At 36.0% G+C, this 23,370-nt stretch overlaps 1 protein-coding gene across 1 annotated transcript; it reads left to right on the top strand.

Annotated features, from left to right (window-relative positions):
- The first annotated feature begins 2,736 nt into the window (after positions 1-2,736).
- On the top strand, positions 2,737-7,567 carry LOC149159340 (uncharacterized). The gene is made up of 3 exons (XM_089436463.1): positions 2,737-3,187; positions 4,695-5,238; positions 7,296-7,567. The coding sequence occupies exons 1-3, from the start codon at positions 2,921-2,923 to the stop codon at positions 7,310-7,312; spliced, it is 828 nt and encodes a 275-aa protein (XP_089292589.1). The 5' UTR covers positions 2,737-2,920; the 3' UTR covers positions 7,313-7,567.
- The last annotated feature ends 15,803 nt before the right edge of the window (positions 7,568-23,370 follow it).

Here is a 23,370-nt window from a genome sequence, read left to right as displayed (position 1 = left end):
TAGGCGTATTATTAGGTTCCTCAATTAATTAGTTTGCTTTAATTTCAATCTCATCACATTGTCTATCTCAACACAACCCAACAACCCTTCCATAATTACAATAAATAAACAAAAAATTTCTTTCCGGTCAAACATCTACTGCAAACCATTCCTTGCAGTTCAGCTTAAACAAAATGAAGTTTGTTCTTTTCCAACATAGTGAAAATTAGAACAAACACATAGCATATTCAAGCATAAAATACTTATCTGAAGAGCAGCTTATCCAAGAATTCAGTAGGGCAAAGACCATTCCACCCAACCTTGAGAAGGGAAATTACGTCCACTTCTCCCCCCGAGCTTCCACTCCAGAACAATAGACAACAATAGCTAATTTAGAGTAAGAGAATATGCATCAAGACATCGTAGTCCAACCTAATACTTGTTGATCTCTGGTTGTATCGGAGTTCTCCACTGGCCCTAGTTCAACTTAGGATTCACTCCTTCGTAGCGTCTTGCCTAAATTCACAGACTTCTTTTCTTTTCTTTTCAGTAAAGATAAAAAGCAGAACCCCCTTCTTCCCATTGAGATCCTCCTTTATCTCTAGGGAAGAGAGGGGTAACTATTTCTAACTGTCTGGAGGTTGGAATCTATTTTCGGTCTGCTCTTTTGAATTCCAAGATTCTCATAACAAAATAATATTAATATTTTTTTTAATATTAAAAAAAAGATTTCGCTTGGCTTCCCGGAGCCTTAGTTACTAAATTCTTAAGTAATGAAAGTAACATAAATGATAGTAGCTTAAACATAACCCTGGGGTGTTACAGATATAATGATTTAGAATTTTGTTATTGAAATGAATAATACATATATATTCTTCCTATAAAATCATATAATTTTCGTATTAATTTTTTTTTTTTAAATTATAAATTTCATAGTATTTTAAATTAAATATTCAAAAATTAATAATATTCATAGTGGGAAGAGTGTCATCTTTACCTATCCCAATAAATTGAAAATTAATATCTCAAGTCCTTTTCTCTTTAATTTTAAAATATTTTAATAAATTATAAAAATTTTAAGATAAAATTTTCTTGAAATAATCTATGATTAAGTGATCAGGGGTTTTTTAGTGACATAAGTGATTAGGTGTTTTTTCAGTAACATAATTATTTGTTTAAAACTTTGTGAGCACAAATCCCATAATATATAAAAATTAGTGTAACTTTGTTTAAGTGATTTTGATGATTTAAATACCCATAACTTCTCAATTCATAAATTAATCCTATTAGTTTGCAAATAAACTAACAAACCAAAATAACATTTACTCAATTTTATAATTATACCTTTAATTTATATTAAATATAATAACTATATTATTATTATTTATTCGATTCAATAATTATCCATTTAATTTCTATTAAATATAATAAATACATTTAATATGTATTTTTTATCTAATTAAAATGAGAAAAAATCAACTTACTATAAGTATTGAATTTGAATTATATTAATATTTTGATTATATGTAAACAATTTTAAGTAGGATAATTATTATAAATATAAGTTCACTTATCATTTTTCAAAAACATACCTTAACCAAATAAAAATAATTTTAAATAATATTTTAAAATTAAATTTATAAATTACTCAATATAATAAAACCGACATTCGCGGACAGCAGCCAGAGATGGCTGTCCTCACTGTTGGTTTGACCCCTGAGTTTGATAGGTTTTCCCATGCCACCTTCGGAAAAAAAAAAAAAAAAAAAACCGCTTTTATTTTTTAAAACCATTATATATATAGTCGTTTACGGAGGTGGAGGAGTAGAGGAATTAGCCAAAAATAGTTAGAATTTGGGCAAAAAAGTTTCAAAAAATCACGTAGATACAGTTTTTGAATCATGTTTTTGATGGTGGAAATAGATTCCGTACTTAAATTCAAAAAGAGTCAAGGGATCTCTACCTGAATGGTTCATGAGGCACAATACTTGCTAAGGTTTTGCAAATGGGGTAGCAAGCTAAGTGGGCTTGATTGTGGGGAAAAACTCCATAGTTAAGCGCGCTTGAGCCAGAGGAGTTCTGGGATGGGTGACCTCCTGGGAAGTCCTGGTTACCGGGTGCAAGCCCCGGAAGTGATGATTGATGCTATGTGATTCGTTCTCCACATTTCACTAGTTTCAATCCCACTTCTTCACCCCTGTGAGCATCACCCGATGCAATGAGTGCTAAGTGAACTATTCAAACATCATGAGAAATTAGTCACTTTACGACTACCTCTCATGGAAATGGTCATACTTTGAATGACTTACTTAACGCAGTTGAATCCCAAAAATGATATCTAATATAATGCACTGCGTAAATCCCCCATACTTAGATTCCGTACCATCAAAAACTTCTAATACACTTAAAATTATAAAATTTAACAACTTTTACTTAGATTTACAAAAACCCCCACCAAATTTGTTCAAAATATAACCTGAATTTCCATAACTTTCAATCAAAAAAACATAATTTTTATACTACCCCAAAAAAAATCTGACTTATTCTCCGTTCAAATATTATAAGGAAGTTTAAAAAACACGTTACCTCCCACCCTGTAAGAGTATAAAAAAGAGAGAAAAGAGTACACTTTTCCCTTATAAATCCTAAAAATAGGCGTGGGAAAAGACACGCTATCGTAATATAACTATATATAAACAGAGGATGACAACATCGACACACAATGAGAGTGAGAAAGATCAACGCGAATGGGCTAACATCATGTTCCCGTTTTATTTGAGGGGTAATCTCTAGCAGTGATCAACAAGATTTGATCTTCTGTTTGTCGCTGTACGCAAATGCCACGCAGTAAGGATTCTCAATCACTCGAATGCGACATCTGGCAAGGAAATATTACTTATACTTTTTCTCCACTATTTCTCTATCCGTTCCTCTGTGAGCAATGGGAAACAACGAATGCCCAGGTACAGAAGATCACGTAGATACCCAAAGCAGGACTGTATGCCCAGGTACAGAAGATCACATAGATACCCAAAGCAGGACTGTAATGACAGACAGGGCGGCACAGAGGGATTTAGATTTAATAGAATTGGCTCTCCGTCGTCTACTCAGTAATGATAAGTCACATGATCCTCATGAAGAGGACGCCGAATCGAAACTCGTTCGCGACGAGAAAGACAGAGATCTGCTCTTAAGATTGCTGGACCAGGTGAGCCTTCTCTGTTTTTCAATTGAATTTCATGGGTTTCCCCTGTTTTCTCAGAACATATACATATAAATTAGTTTGTTGGCAGAAGAATGCTTCATTATCATATTTTTCGTTTCAGTAATCTTGTTAACCAGAGTCGATTATGTATCCATGTGTCTTGCTACAAAGAATGGACACTGTATGCATGCACTTTGCTACTCAGAATGGTTTCTGTATGTATGTATGGATATGGTTGTGGGCAATGATATCACTGGCTTAGGGTAATACTGACTCGTGGGAAAATATTGCATCTCTGAAACCCCTCTAAACCCTGGGTGTGATATTTGTTCTGAGGATTGGTTTTTATTGTTGTTTTAAATAGAAAACCATCAATTTTAGGTTTGGAGTGGGGTTAGTCTCCTGGAACATATTCTTTTAGACAGAATGAGCTAGGAATCGAGCTTTGTTTATCAGTGGCGGTAAACCCAAGAGTAAGCTGATCTCAGAGCAAACGATTTTTTTTTTTCTGGTCACAGATATGATAAGCTGGGACAAATTTCAATCAGCCATGATCAGATTCTCACCATTGACTACTATTCTGTGGAGCAATGACTTTAGAGGTTTTGGCCAATTTTGAATTCAACCAGATTCTCAAAGATTTTCAGATTAATGAGAACTCTGAGTTCATGTATCTCCGGAGTCCCAATATAAGCAACTGAAGGGAATTTTGTGACAAAATTACAGGGCTACGAAAACTCCCACCTATCTACTGCACCATGGCCCAACCGACCTGATATAGATGTAGCAGTCTGCCATTTGTGTGTTCTCAAGATTTCCATATGATATTTAGATGGGTTTCTCTTAGTTTCCATATTCAATGCACCCAATGCGCAGCTTAGGTTCAATGAACTATTATAAGGAAGAACATTCTTATGAAAAGATGAGTAGATAAGTATACCGTTGGGGATTCTCAGCTTGAACCATACAGACAAAATGTGCCAAGTGTCGAACTTGGGTCAGTGGTGGTAAACTCCCAACTATCTCCATTGGATCATGGATGTGGAGATTGCCAATTGAGTTCTGAAATCGGAGACATCCACCATTTGTGTACTCAAGATACCGAAATTGTGTAAACTCGAAATACATACCCTCAAGCGCAGCAACCTTGAGGTGCATCTCAGTCTTGGATTTAGATAAATCTGTCTTACTGTCCATATTCAATGCATTCACTGTATAGTCTAGATTTAATGTGCTTTGACAAGTAATACAATTATGAAGAGATGAAGGATCACCCCTTCCACACCTAGGACCCATGCTGTACAACACACCTGAGACTCGGGTTTAGATAGATCTGTCTTACTGCCCATGTTCAATGCACTCACTGTACAGACTACAGCCTAAATTTCAATGAACTTTAACAGGAAGTAATACACTTATGAAGAGATGAAGGATCATCTTTTCCATACCTAGGACCGAGGCTATACAACACACCTCACTTAACTAAATCTGTTGTGTTTCTTTCTTGCAGTTGAATTCGTTGAAGGCAGAGAGAGGTCAAAAGGACTGTGAAAATAGTTTACCAACAGATGACAGAAACTCTGACACAGAACTCCATGGCAGTGATGAAATTGGTGGGCAGGTAAAAATTGAAGAGGTGATGGAAGAAATCAGGAAAGTGAAGAAGCAAAACAAGTTTACTCATTTTATCCTGGGAATAATTCTCGCATCAAATATGGTATGGCGTATCTCAGAATTGGTGGTAGCTGTACTGATAAGGAGGCAAATTAGCAATCCTTTCAAATTCATAGGAGGCTTGATATCTGGCAACCTCGGAGGGTCTGTAACCCAAAAGCATAGCAACCATAATTTCACGGCTCCCCTACTGCCTCGTGTTGAAACGCCTACCATTCCCCACTTTGAAGCACTGCAATTACCTCACATTGAAGTGCCATCATTTCTTCAAACAGAGGACAAGGCCTTCAACTTTTCAAATGGCAAACTGGTTAATGAATCATCTGGACAAGCTCAAGAAAGCATATCATTTTTCGACCTTCTTCTGCAAAACCCCTCAAGTATGTAGTACAATCCTTCTTTTTCCCTTGTTAGTGTTTCTTTTAGGAATGATTTGGGGGTTTCTCTGCAATTTATTTATTTGGTCAATTAGAAAAGAACGGTACTATGCTAATTTTTTCCATTTGCTATAAATGTTCATAGATCATAATCATGCAAGTTTGAGGTTATGTTGGTGTGAATATATTAAGATGGTGTGTGGTTGCTAGTTCTGAATTTCCTTTAAGCCCTTAAAAATGTGAAAATAATAAGATGGTTTATGGTTGCCAGTTCAGTATTTCCTTTAAGCCCTTTAATTTTGAAAAGTTAATGAAGAATAATGGATTGCAGGGCTTGTTAACAAATGCTTCTATTGGAATATAATTTAATTAAGAGAGAAGAGGAAAAGGACAATTATGCATAGACTTCTTTGAGTGTTTAATCCTCAAGAAGCTAAAACATGTTGGAGAGTAGAATTTGAGCAAGGGACTTACGAGGTCTAGTGTAGTTATTCTTTTACTTAATTCTTCTCTTTAACCTCAATTTCCAATAGACCAACAAGGAACCAATGTTGTTGACTATTAGGTGAGAAAGGCAATGGAAAATCACTCTTGCACATTTTATAAACGACAGACCCATCGATGTTGCTTTTGAGGCATTATGTAGACGATTATATCAAGATGTAAGCAACTCTGTTGAAGTGGAGAATATGAGATCTACTCAGATTGATTAGGGTTAATTGAACTCCTTGAATTCTGTCTTATTTTGCGCATCAATCTTTACATAGATCTATCGCATCAAGTTGTAACCAACTCTCTTGAAGTGGGGACTATGAGATCCACTCAGATTGGTGAAGGGTGCATCATGAACTTCTTGAATTCTGTCTTATTCTGCACAGCAATCATTATGTAGATCGATTGTATCAAGTTGTAACCAACTCATTTTACCAACTCTCTTGAAGTGGGGAATATGAGATCCATTCAGATTGGTTAGGGTGCATAATGAACTTCTTGAATTCTTTCTTATTCTGCACATCAATCATTATGTAGATCGATTGTATCAAGTTGGAACAAACGCTCATGGAGTGGGGAATATGAGATCCAGTCAGATTGGTTAGGGTGCATAATGAACTTCTTGAATTCTTTCTTATCCTGCACATGAATCATTATGTAGATCGATTGTATCAAGTTGTAACCAACTCTCTTGGAGTGGGGAATATGTGATCCAGTCAGATTGGTTAGGGTGCATAATGAACTCCTTGAATTCTGTCATATTCTACACATCAATTGATTACTCTAGTCGAATTGACCTATCGATGGGATACCTGGTAGACCCCTCAGTTTGGATCTCCTAATCCATTGTTGACTATCCACCGACTGTCTCCAGAAGATACATAGGTGTAATGAATTGCTTAACCTATTGTTCCAATAGCAAAAACATGCATACCTGCTTTGAGTAAGGGTCACTGATTCGAAGCAACGGGAGAGGAGGGAAAAAGAGCTTCCATATTTGGTGAAAATTCCAGAATGGGGACAAAGGGGGTTAGCACTGGGAGAAAAGCAATCTCCTCAATTTATTGAAGGGAGGAAGGAGGTATGCAGAGAACCCTAGGCGTGGGTTTATGCAGAGCATTCTAGCATGGCGAGTCAATCATTTTGGGTCCCAGTGAACAAGAGGTCGTGGTGACAGCCAAGCTGAAAGTTGGTGCTAGGTGGTATTGCACTGTTTGTATTTTTTCAACCCAGTGAATTTTTGGATTCTCCAGGAACTATTTAGATTTACAATAAAGTTCATTATTTCATTTGTGAAATTAAACTTTGGCGGGGAGGATTCATTCCTCCCAGTCACCCAAGATAAACTAAACTCAATAACTGAAGATAAACCTAACACATATATATAACCGAATATATTCATATTCTTTATATATATATATATATATTCGAATATTCATATTCTTACGACATGTGACATGTGGATATATTTTTATTTGAGTTGTGAAAGGGCAATGATTGTGTTGTTAAGATTTTATATAAATCTTCGATATTTTTCCTTTTAACTTTTGTGTTTTTGTCTTGTGTAGGCAATAACTCGGAGTAGATGCAACTGTTCATAAACCAATGGTCGCATCACGTAGATGCCTTATTTCATTGAACCACTTTATGCTTATATTGATCATGGTCAATTGTTCTATGCGTTTTAATATATGTTAATAATTAACGACATTTAACTTTGTAAATAATGTAATATTATTGTTCGTTTTCATTTGCTAAAAGGAAAAATTTTTATTAAATGATAATGCTATTTTCTATTTGATATTTAATATTAAAAAATGTTATATGTCGTTATGTTATACATCATATTTTATGGATCAAATTTTAATATTTATGAGAAAATGTCAAATATACATAATTGTATTAGATGGTGCATTTTAATATATGTTACTAATTAACGACATTTAACTTTGTAAATAATGTAACATTATTGTTCGTTTTGTTCGTTTTCATTTGCTAAAGGAAAATAATTCATTAAATGATAATGCTATTTTTTATTTGATATTTATTATTAAAAAATGTTATATGTCATTCTGTTATACGTCATATTTTATAGATCAAATTCTAATATTTATCAGAAAATGTCAAATATACATAATTGTATTAGATGGGTGGGATGGGTTGGATTGGATGTTGAGTATTTCACTAAGTTTTTTTAAGTATTTTCTTAATTTGATGCATTATTTTACCTTAATGCTTTTCTGATTGAATCTGAAAAAGAGTTTTTAGAAGCAAAGTACATTTTCTAATAGTAAATTTGAAAATTTTTAAAGCTGTTGTATTTTACCACTTACACCATATAGTTATCAAGACATAGAGTATGTGTCTTGAGTATAAACATAGAAACCAAATCAAATATCTATTCTAAAAAAGTCTTAGAAGAACTAAAGGAAACGAGTTCATGGTGGATAAAGGAGAATTTATGATGGATATTCTAAAGGTCTTAGAAGAACTAAAGGAGAGAGGAGTTCATGATGGATAAAGGTCTTAGAAGAACTAAAGAAGAGAGGAGTTCATGATGGATAGGAGAGACGAGTTCACGTTGGATATTCTAAAGGTTTTAGAAGAACTAAAGGAGAGAGGAGTTCATGAGGGATAAAGGAGAGTTTATGATGGATATTCTAAAGGTCTTTAGAAGAACTAAATGAGAGTTCATGATGGATATTCTAAAGTTCTTAGAAGAACTAAAGGAGAGAGGAGTTCATGAGAGATAAAGGAGAGTTTATGATGGATATTCTAAAGGTTTTTAGAAGAACTAAAGGAGAGTTTAGGATGGATATTCTAAAGTTCTTAGAAGAACTAAAGGAGAGTTTAGGATGGATATTCTAAAGTTCATAGAAGAACTAAAGGAGAGAAAAATCTCCTTTATGATGGATATTCTAAAGGTTTTTAGAACCTTTAGAAGAACTAAAGGAGAGTTATCCATCATAAAGGCTTTTAGAACCTTTAGAAGAACTAAAGGAGAGTTTATGATGGATATTCTAAAGTTCTTAGAAGAACTAAAGGAGAGTTTATGATGGATGTGATGGATATTCTAAGAACTAAAGGAGAGTCGTTTATGATGGATGTGATGGATATTCTAAGAACTAAAGGAGAGTCTATGATGGATATGCTATATGTTAAAGGCGAGTTTATGATGGATATTCTAAAGTTCTTAGAAGAACTAAAGGAGAGTTTATGATGGATGTGATGGATATTCTAAGAACTAAATGAGAGTCTATGATGATATGCTATATGCTAAAGTTTTTAGAAGAACTAAAGGAGAGTCTAAGAACTAAAGGAGAGTCTTAGATGGATATGCTAAAGTTCTTAGAAGAAATAAAGGAGAGTCTTAGAAGCAGTAAAGGGGAAAGGAGAGTCTTAGAAGCAATAAAGGGGAGAGTCTTAGAAGCAGTAAAGGGGAAAGGAGAGTCTTAGAAGCAGTAAAGGGCAGAGTCTCTGATGGATATGCTAAAGTTTTTAGAAGAACTAAACGAGAGTCTTAGAAGCATTAAAGGAGAGTTATTGAAAAAGAGTTTAGAAGAAATAAAGGAGAGTCTTAGAAGGGGAGAGTCTTAGAAGCAGTAAAGGGGAAAGGAGAGTCTTAAAAGCAGTTAAGGGGAGAGTCTCTGATGGATATGCTAAAGTTTTTAGAAGAACTAAACGAGAGTCTTAGAAGCATTAAAGGAGAGTTATTGAAAAAGAGTTTATGAAGTTGTTGTTTTCAAAGAAATTATATTAAATTATTTTACATGAAATTAGGTAAAAATGAAAGTAAAATTGAAATTATATTAAATTATTTTAGATGAAATTAACTTACATGTAAATAAAAAGGAATTCAATAAAATTGAATTCTGTGATTGATATGTAAAATAAAAAGTAAAATTGAATTCTAGGATGGATATAGTAAAATAACAAGTAAAATTGAATTCTATGATGGATATAGTAAAATTGAAGAAGAATTTATAAAGTTGTTTTCTAAGAAATTATATTAAATTAGTTTACACTAATTATGTAAGTGTAAAATAGAAAGTACAATTGAATTCCATGATAGATATGGTAAAATTGAAGAAGAATTTATGAAGTGGTTGTTTTCCAAGAAATTATATTAAATTAAATTATTCTAAATGAAATTATCCTACATGTAAAATAGAAAAATTGAATATTTTAGATGAAATTATCCTACATGTAAAAAGAAAAATTGAATTCGGTGATGGATATAGTAGTAAAATTGAAGAAGAATTTATGAAGTTGTCGTTTTCAAAGAAATTATGTTACATTTTAAATAGTTAGAAAAATAAGAATCAATAGAGAATTATTATATATTACAATTCACACCATTTTCATTAACAAAATTACATCTTCATTAACATATTAACAAATTTATTATGAAGCAAGATGTAATTAGAAAAGAACTTAGTATAGACATATAATTAAAAAAGAACTTAGTATAGAGATATATGAAGCAAAATGTAATTAGAAAAGAACTTAGTATAGAGATACATAAAGATCGAAAGTAATGCATAAGTAAATCATAGCACTTTTGTAATTACATGGAACTAATTAGAAAAGAACTCAGTATAGAGATACGTAGAAGATTGAAAGTAATGCATAAATAGAAAATTGAAAGTAATGCATAAATAAATCATAGTAGTGTAATGATAACATGGAACCAAACGAGTGATTAGAATCAAATATTAATAGAGTAAGGAATCTTTATGAACAAATTTACTACGAGGCGAACGTGGAATTAGAAAAGCACTTAGTATAGAGATAGAAGATTGAAAGCAATGTGTGAAAATATCATAGATGTGTAATGATGATATGGAATGAAAGTAGTGATTAGAATTAAAAATTAATATAACAAGAAAGTAGTTGGAGCCCATGACCATTTCACTAGGAGGAATGGATTGATGTGGATGTTTATGCTGGATTACATTTTTTAGTATATCATATTTTGTTGTTTCCATTTGTATTTTGAGATGAAACATATGAAGTGTGTTGAAATATAATATGCTTAGGGAGAGTTAGGGAGAATAATATAGAGTATTGTTGATAGCCAAAAATGACTTTCATTAACATTGGGGCCTGATCTCCAAAAACGACTATCATCAACAAAAATGACTATCATCAACATTAGGGTAGGGTTTGACCTCCACAATGTTGATCATCATTATTTTTGGCCATCAACAAGTATTTAGAGATACTCGAGGAATTATTTTATATAATGTGGTCACAAATCATAAAATATCATAAAATAGACTTATGGTTTGGCCATCAACAAGTATTTAGAGATACTCGAGGAATTATTTTATATAATGTGGTCACAAATCATAAAATAGACTTATGGCTTGATCTCCACAATGTTGATCATGATTATTTTTGGCCATCAACAAGTACTTAGAGAGATACTTAAGAGGAATTATTTTGTATAATGTAGTCACAAATCATAAAATAGACTTACATGGTAGTTGGTGATAAATAAACCAATTGGTAGTTAAATGAAATGAGCATAATAATGAAAGATAGTTGTCATATACCTCTAAGAACAACCACAAGAAATTATAACTACACATAAATATAATTATATTAAATGTGTTGAATATTAGGTATCATTTGCGAATTCATTCAAAGTAAATAATGATATAACTACACATAAATATAATTATATTGAATGTGTTGAAGATTGAATATTATATTGTAGTAGGTATACTTGTGGATTCATTTAAAGTAATTAATGGTATTTCCATACTTGAAAGGTTTTTAATTATTTTTGAATTGTTTATTTTATGGATGCATTTTATTAATTACTCCATAACATTTATATTTCTAGGAAGTATTTAAAATTAACATGGTGTAATATGTCTTTAGTGAAAGTATGTGTATTTAGTATGTTTATATATATATATATATATATATATATATATATATATATATAGTTTTATGAAATTGTGGCGGTGTAGCAAACAACAATTCCCATGGTATATTAGAATCATAATAAAAGAAATGAGGACTTTTTAAATTTTTAGATTGGAATTTGCTTTAATATTTCTTTAAAAAATTAAGTGAAAACCCTTTAATTTCATGTTTTATTTGATAAAAATATGTAATAAGAGTTGGGATTATTCACGTTATTAAAACCTTTGTTTTATGATCCTCATGTGATTTAATCAACACTTGACAAATTTCTCTGCAAGCCTTCCTCAGAGTTTTCATAAACTCTGCATTCTCTTTTGCTCAGGGATCACCTTCTAGGACACGTCAACTATTATGTATGTCCTTTCTTCCATACGATATGGCCTACAATTCTTTTATTCGCCCTTTGTGTCATCTTCTTTCCACGTCCTCCCTGTCTCTCTTTCCCCGAAGGTTACCAATGTTCGTTTATTCGAAAGAGTCAGGACTACTTAGCACTAGGACAACTCACCCTTATTACTCTCGCTTGTAGGTCCCACATATGCTCATATTCATGTTAGTCTATTGGGCCTCTAGTCTTTCGTCATGTGAGTCTATTGGGCCTCAAGTCTTTTGTCTTCCACATATTCCCACTCCAGAACATCCTAGCTCTTTTAATGCACAAATGTTTTATTTCATCTGGGATCCTCCATCTAGGGTGACTCAGCTCATCCATACAACACCAATGTATTTTGGCTCTTCTTTTCATTGGAACATGCATTCTTCCTTGACATATCACTCTATTGTCCATTCATCTCGACAATCCTTTAAAACGCACAACCTTCATTCATTTTGGGCTTCCTCTTTTGGGACGACTTAGCTCATCCACACATCGTCAATGTATGCTCACACCTCTTTTGAATGGAGTACGTCTGTTTCCCCTCCACATCACCCTGCAATCCAGTCATCCCGATGTTCCCTTAAGCATACTTCCTTTGTCTCTTTCGGGCTCTAACTTGCGGGATGATGTAACTCATAATCCCATCAAACATCATTTTGCCAGTTTTCATCTTTGAATACTAGTTGTGATGACATGTGACTTGAAAACACACTTATATTTAATTCCACACTTACCACCTTTTATGAAATTCTTTCTCGCATGTGAATGTTATGTTATACAATTGCTTCCAGGTTATATTAATTTATAAACGTTAATTGTAATAACTCAATAAAAGCATTGTAACCCTGTTTTTTTCTTTATTAATAGCAGAACACCTTCAAAAGTCTTGTATCAACAATTGAAATGGTGAAGCCGAAGAAAAAAACATTTGCACAAGAACCAACTTGGTTGTTCCGAGAAGTAATCAATGAAAATTTGTTAGACTCCTTTCTTTTTTCTGACACTATATGCACGAGGGATTTTGATGCTTCATCCTAGAACGTTATGTATGAGCTACTTGAAGAAGAAATACTTGTAGAGGACTTTGAAAGATCGACAGTGGCCATTACAGTGCAAGGTGGTAATAAAATTGTGAAATAATAAACAGAGATGCTACCAAATCCCGCTTACCAAAATTGCTACTCATCCCAAACTTCTGCTTTATACAGATATGATTTGATGGGTGGTGGAGAATGTAGATATTTCAGACAGACAATTCATCACCTCACGTGGAACAATCATTGGTTCCTTCAAGTCGCAACGTATACATGGTACATATCATTTTCTTGATCTGCATATGGTGTATAAATCTCAATTCCTCAATAGCTTCATGAAAGAAGAGTGTAATCGTAAGGATAAAGAGATCCCTAGTTTAATTAAGGACTAGAAAAGTGACCCAAACAAGAACAAGAAAGAGTCATTTGCCGTCTATTCCATTCAATCCTTAGCTTCTCCTTTTTTTATGTCACAACTATGTTATGTAGATAGTTTTCCTACCAAAATGTCTCCTAGTTCCCTAAGGACCGAGTCCCTCTCATCCACAGTTTTTACCAGGTTTATTTTTAATTGGGCCCATATTCTATTTGATAATTTATCCAAACACATTCTTCATTTCCTCTCCAAACAAACAGTCACTCATAACCCTCCTTTTCACATGTCTACTTATGTTAGGGATGTCATTTGTTTCTCTTTATACTTTCCAAATATGGGTTGGAAATGGACACTTGTTGACCCTCTCTCCATATGTTATGCAAAATTTACGATTACGGACAAAAGTATCTTCCCTAGACCTAGTGGATTGGTCTAGAACAACAGAAATCAAAGAATATAGAGTTTCCCTTAGAGAAATTGAAGAATGGGAAAGAGCCTTACTTGGATTCCGTCGCAAGCTTTACTTTCCTCCCAACTTGTAAGCTCCAATTGTAGCTCTGATTTCTATAATTAGAACCTGCACATACATTCACAACAAGCCAAATATCCACAACATCTACATAGCATAATTCAATTACTTTATTCAATGGATCAACAAAGCATTGAAATACATGAATGTAAATGTAACATAACACATAGGAAAACAATATACTCTTTGTATTAATAGAAATAGGAGAGAGTTTACAACCAAGAATAGTAGCTGATCTTGTAGAGATCTCCCCAAGTTGACTTGTCCTTCCTTGTCACAAAGCACACCTCAATGTCACCCTAATGCATGAAGATGATGACTCTCTTAGATTCAAGGAAGCAACATGAGGGCATGATTAGTCTCCAAAATCCAACCCTGATGTTGTAGATGGTAGTAAATTTATATGAGAGGGATGGTAGTTTATGAATTCTTATCCATTTACCAATTTAGGCTTGAGATCCACTTAAGATGGGAGGATGAGCTCAAGGGATAAAGGGTGAAGTCTCCAAGGTAGGGTCAGATAGGACTCGAGATTCTTATCCAAGATAAATGGTTAAAATAACCTTTGGAAGTTTCTGGTGAGGAAGCTTTGGGATTCTTTTTAATTCTCCTGAATTTCTAGAATCAGTGCACCCCCAGCAAGGAGAAAGTTGTTGCTGATCAACACTGGTGAAAAAAGGAGCAACTTGTTGCTAAACGCAGGTCTCTAAAGGGGCAGGGTGCACTGGGACTTAAAATCTCTGATTTGAAATAGTTAAACCCATAAACTCAGTTATTTGGAAAGGTTGTGCTTAGGTCTTTATGTAGGGATGATGACAACATGTTCACCGATAATGATTGATCCGGTTTGCAAGCATATTGATCAGGTGCAAAAAAATGGCCTATAATAGATTGCCCCCTAAATGGAAAAGTCAGAAATGGTGGTTGATGACTAAATTTCTTTACCTTGTGACAAGTGTGGATCAAGAACAACTGGCTGAGACCATTATCTATTAGAATACATTTTCATCATGATATCTCTGCTAAGGGAGGCATACCCATGCTCATCAAATAAGCTAACATTACATGTGAAATGATCAAGAAGTTAGTCCATTGATAACAAAGAGTGGACCCATGCTTGGATGATTGTCTATATGATCATATCCATCATTCTTCACAATCTTGCATTAATCTTGAAAGTGCATTTTGGGTGGATGGAACTAGATTCGGGGTCTTCTATCTCGTTCACTTGATGGTCCAATGTATGAGTGATATAGGTGGATGTTGGTGTCCACCCACCTATTCCACTTGGACCCCCACCACTATCTCTTTCAGTTTTTCAGTTTCCTTAATTGTAGCAAAATTTACTATTTTTGGCAGTTTTTCGGGCCCTGAACTTCTGAAGTCGTTTTGAGGCCCTAAATGACGTTTTTTGGGAAAACTTGGGCCAACATAATAATTTGACCCATGTTATCTGCTCAAAAGTTGTACTCCTCAGATAGAAATTTCTAACAAGGTATTGTGTGCATCAAACAGAGATCGTATGCCAAAGTTACAACTCCAGGAAGTTGATGTACCAATTTACCTGAACGAGGCACATAGTATTGGTGCTTCATCTCCTAGGGTTAGGATTTTGGATGTTTAGGGTTTTCCATTGTTTCTCAATAATAAATAGGCCTTCGAGCCTCATTGTAACATAATTCAAAGACATGTAGCCGCCACATCTCTTCTCATAGATAAGCTACCATCGCCCGAGCTAGTCTTATTTCCATTATGTTATAAGCATATTTTAGTATTTGATATTAATGAAATGAAGTGTTATTTCCCTTGCATCTTTGTATTTATGGTTATATCTATAATTTTTTGCGTTCTTGTTTAAGTTCAGATTAGTGGTATTAGAGCGGTATTCTCTTTCTCTGTTTTTCTTTGCATGTCCCCAACGAGGTCGGATATAAGGAGTTAGGGCTCGAATTGGTCGAACCTTTGCAACACTAGCCTCACAAATCTCGATGGCCTCCCATGGCGGAAGAGAAGAGAGATGAGGGGATAGGAGATCCTTTCAAAATCTTGCTCAAAGAAGCCCTCGAGCAATAGAGGACGCGATGATGGAAAACTTTGCCCAGATCATTCAACGTCTACCCAAGGGTGACACATCTCCTTCCAGCATCTACTCTGGAAGCGCCATACCCTTTAAGGTACAAGTTAACTTTGACATCCCCATATTTGAGGGTGAGATAGATGCAAACGCCGTAGATAAACGGTTAAATCTTCTAGAAGGATATTTTTCTGTTCATGATTTTCCATTAGGGAAAAGATTACTTTTGCACTTCTCAAAGCCGACCCCCACATCAAGGACGGGTGGGAAACCTACTGTGAGAAGAAGGATGAAAGTACACCCTCACTATTTTCAGCTACACCCACTTGGGATTCGTTCCGAGATGCCATCAAGGAGCAGTACTACCCTTTCGGGAGCTATGAGGATAAATACATAAAGTGGACTACGCTGCGGCAAGGAAGGGACTAAGATGTGCCAGAGTTTACCAATGTTTTTCACATCCTTTGCACAAAGTTGGGTATCAAGGATTCTGAGAAACATTTGGTACACAAGTACCATGACTGCCTACACAAGTACATCTAGGATGAGATGGAGTTCCTGAATGTCTCCTCACTCGACATGATGTACCGATACGCTGTGAAGATTGAGCAAAAGTTTAAACAAAAAAATTGAGACTTTGGATTTGTGAATCCGAAGCAAGGGAAAGACACCCCAAACTGCAGATCAAAGGGCAAATCCAAGGTGGGGTGACCTAGGATAGTCGGATTTGTGAATCCGAAGCAAGTGAAAGACACCCCAAACTGCAGGTCAAAGGGCAAAGCCAAGGCGGGGCGACCTAGGATAATCGTCGAAGCCGCAAGCAAAGAACAACACCATGAAGACAAAGAAGGACACAAGAAAGTGGTGTGAGTTCCATAAGAGCTCCACTCAAAACACAAGTGAGTGTTGGGCGAAGCAGACACTGGTGGTTGAGCTGAAGGCTTCCTAGTAAGACACATGTTCCGACTCTGAATTGTTAGAAAATTATATATTACAAAGCAATGGAACACATAAAATATTGCAGAAACACAAACACAGAAAATGCATAAAACAAGAGAGAGACACAGATATACGTGGTTCACCTAATTTGGGCTACGTCCACGGAGAAACAACTAGTCCTTCCTTTTATATTATCCATCAAAATGAAGAGATACAACCTACAGCCGATCCGCTATAATTTCCTCTTCGCTCTCACACAGTCTCCTCTATCTTTCTCACTTAGAATACACATCTACATAGCTGCAATAAAATTCCCTCATATATAGTGAGGGGTTGCTTTCTAGGGAAAAGAGCCCTAAATTAAATGTAACTTCTACTGTCGGATTATCTACCTAATGAACGACTCAGATTGACTACGAAATTACAATATTTTACAAGGCAATTTTACATCTATTTTTAGCTTTAGGGGCGCTGGCCCCAAACACCTACCAAGGGGGGGCTCATAAAAATCGTCATTTCCCCCTCGGTGGCGAACAAACGGGTGGTGTTGCTTCCCCATTACGAACTAGGGTCCAATGCGGCGATACCTCTGAATAATGAAGATAAGTAGGCTCCACACCCAACAATCTCCCACTTGGAGACTAATTATAGCAACTCCGCCAATGCTTCATTTGTTGGACAATGACTCCACTTTGGACCTGTTTGTTTCTCATCTTCATCATCATACTTGAAGACCAATTGAAACTGAGAAGAATCTCAGTTTCTCCTTGGTTACAACTTTTATTAACAGATCTGCAGGATTCTGGCTAGTGGGTATCTTTTCTAGCTTCAAATGTCCATCTTCCAACACTAACCTTATGAAGTGGTACTTGAGTTGTATATGTTTATTCTTGGAGTGAAATCCTGAGTTCTTTGCAAGATGAATGGCACTCTGGTTGTCACTGTATAACCTGCCCAACGCCTGCTACTTGCCCAATTCATCCAAAAACCTTTGTAACCAAATAATTATTTACTAGCCTTTGTAGCAGCAACATACTCTTCTTCTGTCGTTGAGAGTGCAATAACACTCTGCAATTTTGAAACCCAACTGATAGTTGTTCCACTTACAATAAACACATACCTTGTGGTGCTCCTGCTGTTATCTTTATCACCTACCATATATGCATCAACATATCCCTGTAGAGCAATGTTTGAACCACCAAAACATAATGCTTGATATGTGGTACCTCTCAAATACCTAAGAATCCACTTCATTTCCATCCAATGTTCTTTTCCTGGATTGTTCATGTACCTGCTTACAACTTCCATTGCATGTGCAATATCAGGGCTTGTGCAGACCATTGTATACATTAAGCTTCCAACTGTTGATGCATATGGAACTTAAAACATATAATCAATCTCTTCCCGAGTCTGGGGACACCTCTCCTTACTTCGTTTGAAATGACTATCCAAAGATGTAGTAACTAGTTTTTCATTCTGCATATTAAATCTTTTCAACACCTTTTGTATGTACTCACTCTGAGACAATGTGAATTTGCGATTATTCATGTCTCTAGTTATTCTCATACCAATGATTTGTTTTGCAACACCCAAATCCTTCATTGCAAATGAATTTGCCAATTTTTGTTTGAGCATATTTATTTCCTGCATGTTAGACCTTGCAACAAGCATGTCATCTACATACAATAATAATATACTATAGCTGCCATCATTTTTCCTTTTGAGATAAACACAATGATCAAAGTGACATCTAGTATAACCTTGTTCGGACATAAACCTGTCAAATTTTAGATACCACTGCCTTGGAGCCTGTTTTAAGCCATACAAGTTCTTCTTCAACCTGCACACTAGTTTCTCCTTCCCTTTGACCTCATATCCTTGTGGTTGTTGCATATAGATCTCTTCATCCAAATCCCCATGGAGAAAGGTTGTCTTTACATTTAACTCCTCAAGATGCAAATCTTCTGCTACTACTAGACTTAAAATAGTTCTGATTGAAGTCATTTTAACAAGAGAAAATGTTTCATCAAAGTCTATACCTTTCTTCTCTGCAAATCCCTTCACCACAAGTCTAGCTTTATACCTTTTTCTACCTCCATCTTCTTCCTTCAACCTGTAAACCCATTTATTTTGCAATGTTGTTTTACGTACATGCAACCTAACTATCCCAAGTTTGATTATGTACCAAGGATGATCTAGGTGGATATTGGTGGCCACCTGCGTATTCCACTTAGACCCTCACCATTGTTTCTTTCAGTTTTTCAGTTTCCTTAATTGTAGCACAATTTAGTATTTTTGGCAAATTTTTCGGTCCTGAACTTCTGGAGCTGTTTTGAGGCCCTAAATGATGTTTTTTTGGCAAAATTCCCGCGACGATTGATATTGCCAAAAAAACGTCATTTAGGGCCTCAAAATGACTCCAGAAGTTCAGGACCTGAAAAAACTGCCAAAAATAGTAAACTGTGCTACAATTAAGGGAACTGAAAAAATTGAAAGAACAATGGTGAGGGTCCAAGTGGAATAGGCGGGTGGCCATCAATATTCACCTAGATTAGTTCCGCCCCTTAGGAATGTTGGGTTGTGTTATATTCTTTCCACGTAGTTAACAGAGGGTTTGAAGGGCACCCGTAACCCCACTTTATGGGGTTTGGGGCAGTGCCCCGGAAAATTATGGTTTTGGACCCTATGATAGGTTAGGCGGACCCACCTATGGTTTTGTGCATGATTTTCGCACATGCTTTTTGGACGCGATGGTTTTCGGTCCATGGTATTGGACGCGATGGTTTTCGGTCCATGGTATTGGACGCGATGGTTTTCAGTCCATGGTATTAAATGCTTCGACATGTATAAATATGTATTGTAACATTGAAAGGAACATAATGAAAAATCAAGCTGGTAGTCCCAGTTTTGGGATCTAGGGGAAAATCTTTGTGTATATGTGTTTTATGTGTTATGATCTCACATTGTTTATTTTCTGTGTTTTAGAATTCGTATGCAGGTAATTTCTGTATGGGGTTAAAACCTACATTGGTATCAGAGCTGTTTTGGCTTCAAGGGGACGTCTTTGTTGCTGAGGGGTTTCGCTCGGGCCTGTGGTAGACCCTGTTCAGTGGGAGATCTGCGAGATCGATTCTGGTGGTGAAAGAAGATGGCGAGCAGTGGAAAGATAGAGATCGAGAAATTTAATGGTCAGAGTTTTGAGTTGTGGAAACTCAAGATGGAGGATCTGTTGGTGGATAAAGACCAGTGGATCGCGGTAGATCCAGGTACTAAACCAACGGGAGTGTCCAATGAAGAATGGAAGAAGTTGGATCGGAAGGCAAAGAGCACAATACAATTGTGTGTCTCAGATTCAGTATTGCTGAATGTATCAGGGGAAGCTACGACGAAGGCTTTGTGGGACAAGTTAGGGACTTTATACCAATTTAAATCTCTGGTGAATAAACTGTTCCTGCGGAAAAAGCTGTATAACCTGAGGATGAAAGGTGGAGACTCGGTGACAGAGCATCTGAATGCATTTAATAATGTGGTAAGTCAGTTAGCATCTGTTGATATTAAAATTTCAGATGAAAATAAGTGCATCAGTTTGTTGTGTTCTCTACCAGATTCATGGGATAGTTTGGTTATTGCAATAGGTAGCAATGCAACTACCTTGCATTTTGATGAAATAGTCTCATCCTTGCTGACAGAGGAGATGAGACGGAAAAATATGGAGAGCCAAAATGGTGATGCCTTGTCTGTACGAGGGCAGACCCAGAATAGAAACAAAAATAAGTCATCGAGTGGGAGATCTAAATCTAAAGGGAGATCTAAATCTCCAGGAAAAACTGTAAAGGTGGTGTGCTGGAAATGTGGAAAGGAAGGGCACTACAAAAGGGATTGTAAATCTAAAGCTCCTAACAAAGGAAAGGGATCTGATGAGGCTTCTTCTGTAGAGGCGAAAACCACCTCAGATGAAGGTGGGGATGTGTACTTGGCTTCTTCAAGTACACATGTAGATCATGAGGCATGGTTGATTGACTCAGGTGCATCCTTTCACTTCACTCCCCTTAGAGAGTGGTTCTGCGAGTATGAGAAATATGATGGTGGTGATGTCTTCTTGGGGGATGACAGGAAGGCTAGAATCGTTAGTCGCGGAAAAGTAAAGTTGAAATTGCAAGGTGGAAGGATTAGAACGCTTCCAGGTGTTCTACATATTCCTACATTATCCAGAAATCTGATTTCTGTTAGCAAGCTGGATGATGCAGGTGTAAAAACAGTGTTCGAGAAGGATACCTGCAAGATGGTTCGGAAAGCACTGGTATTGATGCAGGGAGTTCGGATTGGAACTCTGTACAAGCTACAAGGTAGCACTGTTATTGATGGGTTCAATAGTTCTGTGGTTCCTGAAAGTGGAGCGGAAAATCTAGTGGTCTCTGAAGAGAAGACCATGCTGTGGCATCAAAGGCTTGGACATATTGGAGAAAAGGGTCTTCGGATACTTCATGGTAAAGGTATGGTAGAAGGTTATGAGTAATAGCTCTCTGGATTTTGATTTCTGTGAAAATTGTGTATATGGAAAGCAGAATCAGGTGAGTTTCCCCTCTGGTAGTAAGAGGGCGAAACAGATATTAGAACTTGTGCACAGTGATGTGTTTGGACCTTTGAAGGTTCCATCACTAGGTAAGTCTATGTACTATGTATCATTTATAGATGACTTCTCAAGGAATACATGGATATATTTCCTTAAGAAGAAATTTGAAGTCTTTGATAGGTTTAAAGAATTTAAGGCTCTGCTGGAAAGCCAGACAGAGAAGAAGATAAAGGTGTTGAGGACAGATAATGGTGGAGAGTTTTGCAGTAAGGAATTTGAAGAATTCTGTAAGAAGTGTGGTATAGCACGACAGAAGACTACTCCATATACACCTCAGCAAAATGGAGTTGCAGAAAGAATGAATAAGACATTGATGGAAAAGGCAAGAAGCATGCTCAGTGGTGTTGGGTTAGGACAGGAATTCTGGGCAGAGGCGGTGGATATTGCATGTTACCTGGTCAACAAGTCACCTTCATCAGCGTTGGAGGATAAGACTCCACAAGAGGTATGGACTGGTAAGAAACCCTCTCTTTCACATCTGAGGGTATTTGGATGTGATGCATATGTACATGTTCCAAAGGAGAAACGAACCAAGTTGGATAGTAAATCTGAAAAGTGCATCTTTATTGGGTATAAGGATGGTTTAAAGGGTTATAAGCTTTGGAACCCAGTCACACGAAAGGTTGTGTACAACCGAGATGTGGTGTTTAGAGAGGTGAAAAATGTTATTAAACATGAAATCCAACCAAAGGAACCCAAGAAGATAAAGTTTGAGCTAAAGGAGGAAGAATCAGACTCTACAAAAGAGGAGGAATCAGAAGATGAAGAGCCACAAACTCCGGCTTTGAGAAGATCATTTCGAGAAAAAAGGTAGCCTGAAAGGTATAGTCCATATGCTTTCTGTTCAAACTTTGCTTTATCTATTACTAACAATGATCCCAGAACTGTGAAGGAAGTAGTAGATTAAGAGGATGGAAAACTCTAGAAAGAGGCCATGGTTGATGAAATGACATCTTTGCACAAAAATGAGGCTTGGGATCTGGTGGAGTTGTCGGCTGGAAGGAAACCCATTGGCAGCAAATGGGTGTTCAAAAAGAAGACAAATGCAGAAGGAAAAGTGGAGAAATACAAAGCTTAGTTGGTAGCAAAATGTTATTCCCAAGTGTCAGGAATTGATTTTGATGATATTTTTTCTCCTGTTGCCAAGGTAACTTCTATTAGATTACTTTTATCTGTTGCTGCTGCTTTTGATTTTGAGGTAGAACAGATGGATGTGAAGACAACATTTCTTCACGGGGATCTGGAAGAGGAAATCTACATGAAGCAACCTGAAGGCTTTGCAGTGAAGGGTAAGAAAGAACTGGCATGCAAGTTAAAGAAGTCTCTGTATGGGTTAAAACAGTCACCAAGGATGTGGTATCAGAAATTTGATACATTTATACGGGGACTTGGCTTCATCAAAAGCAAAGCAGATCACTGTGTGTATTTTAAATTAATTGGTGACTGTGTTATTTATCTGGTCTTATATGTGGATGATATGTTGCTGGTTGGAAATGACAAAGAAATTATCCAGGATTTGAAGACCCAATTGTCCTCCAAATTCGACATGAAAGGTCTTGGTGCTGCAAACTATATTTTGGGCATGGAAATTAAAAGAGATTGGGCAAAGAGGAAGCTCTGGTTAAACTAGAGGAAGTATGTCGAGAAAATACTATAGAGGTGTAATATGCAGGATAGTAAACTGGTGAAGGTTCCTATTCCTGTAGGTGTGAGGTTATCTGCTGAACAATGTCCCAAGACACAAG

The sequence above is a fragment of the Pinus tabuliformis genome, chromosome 5_2 (genome assembly GCF_031772625.1).
Source record: "Pinus tabuliformis cultivar Carrire ecotype Pingquan chromosome 5_2, CPIR1, whole genome shotgun sequence".
Classification (NCBI taxonomy): domain Eukaryota; kingdom Viridiplantae; phylum Streptophyta; class Pinopsida; order Pinales; family Pinaceae; genus Pinus; species Pinus tabuliformis.
The sequence above is the reverse complement of the archived record's forward strand: the minus strand, read 5'-3'. Positions and strand labels throughout refer to the sequence as shown.

Bases quoted from the DNA above. Each gene is read 5' to 3' on its own strand.
- LOC149159340 (XM_089436463.1), top strand. From the start codon at position 2,921: ATGGGAAACAACGAATGCCCAGGTACAGAAGATCACGTAGATACCCAA. The intron at 3,188-4,694 runs GTGAGCCTTCTC...TCTTTCTTGCAG, and splicing joins TCTTAAGATTGCTGGACCAG to TTGAATTCGTTGAAGGCAGA.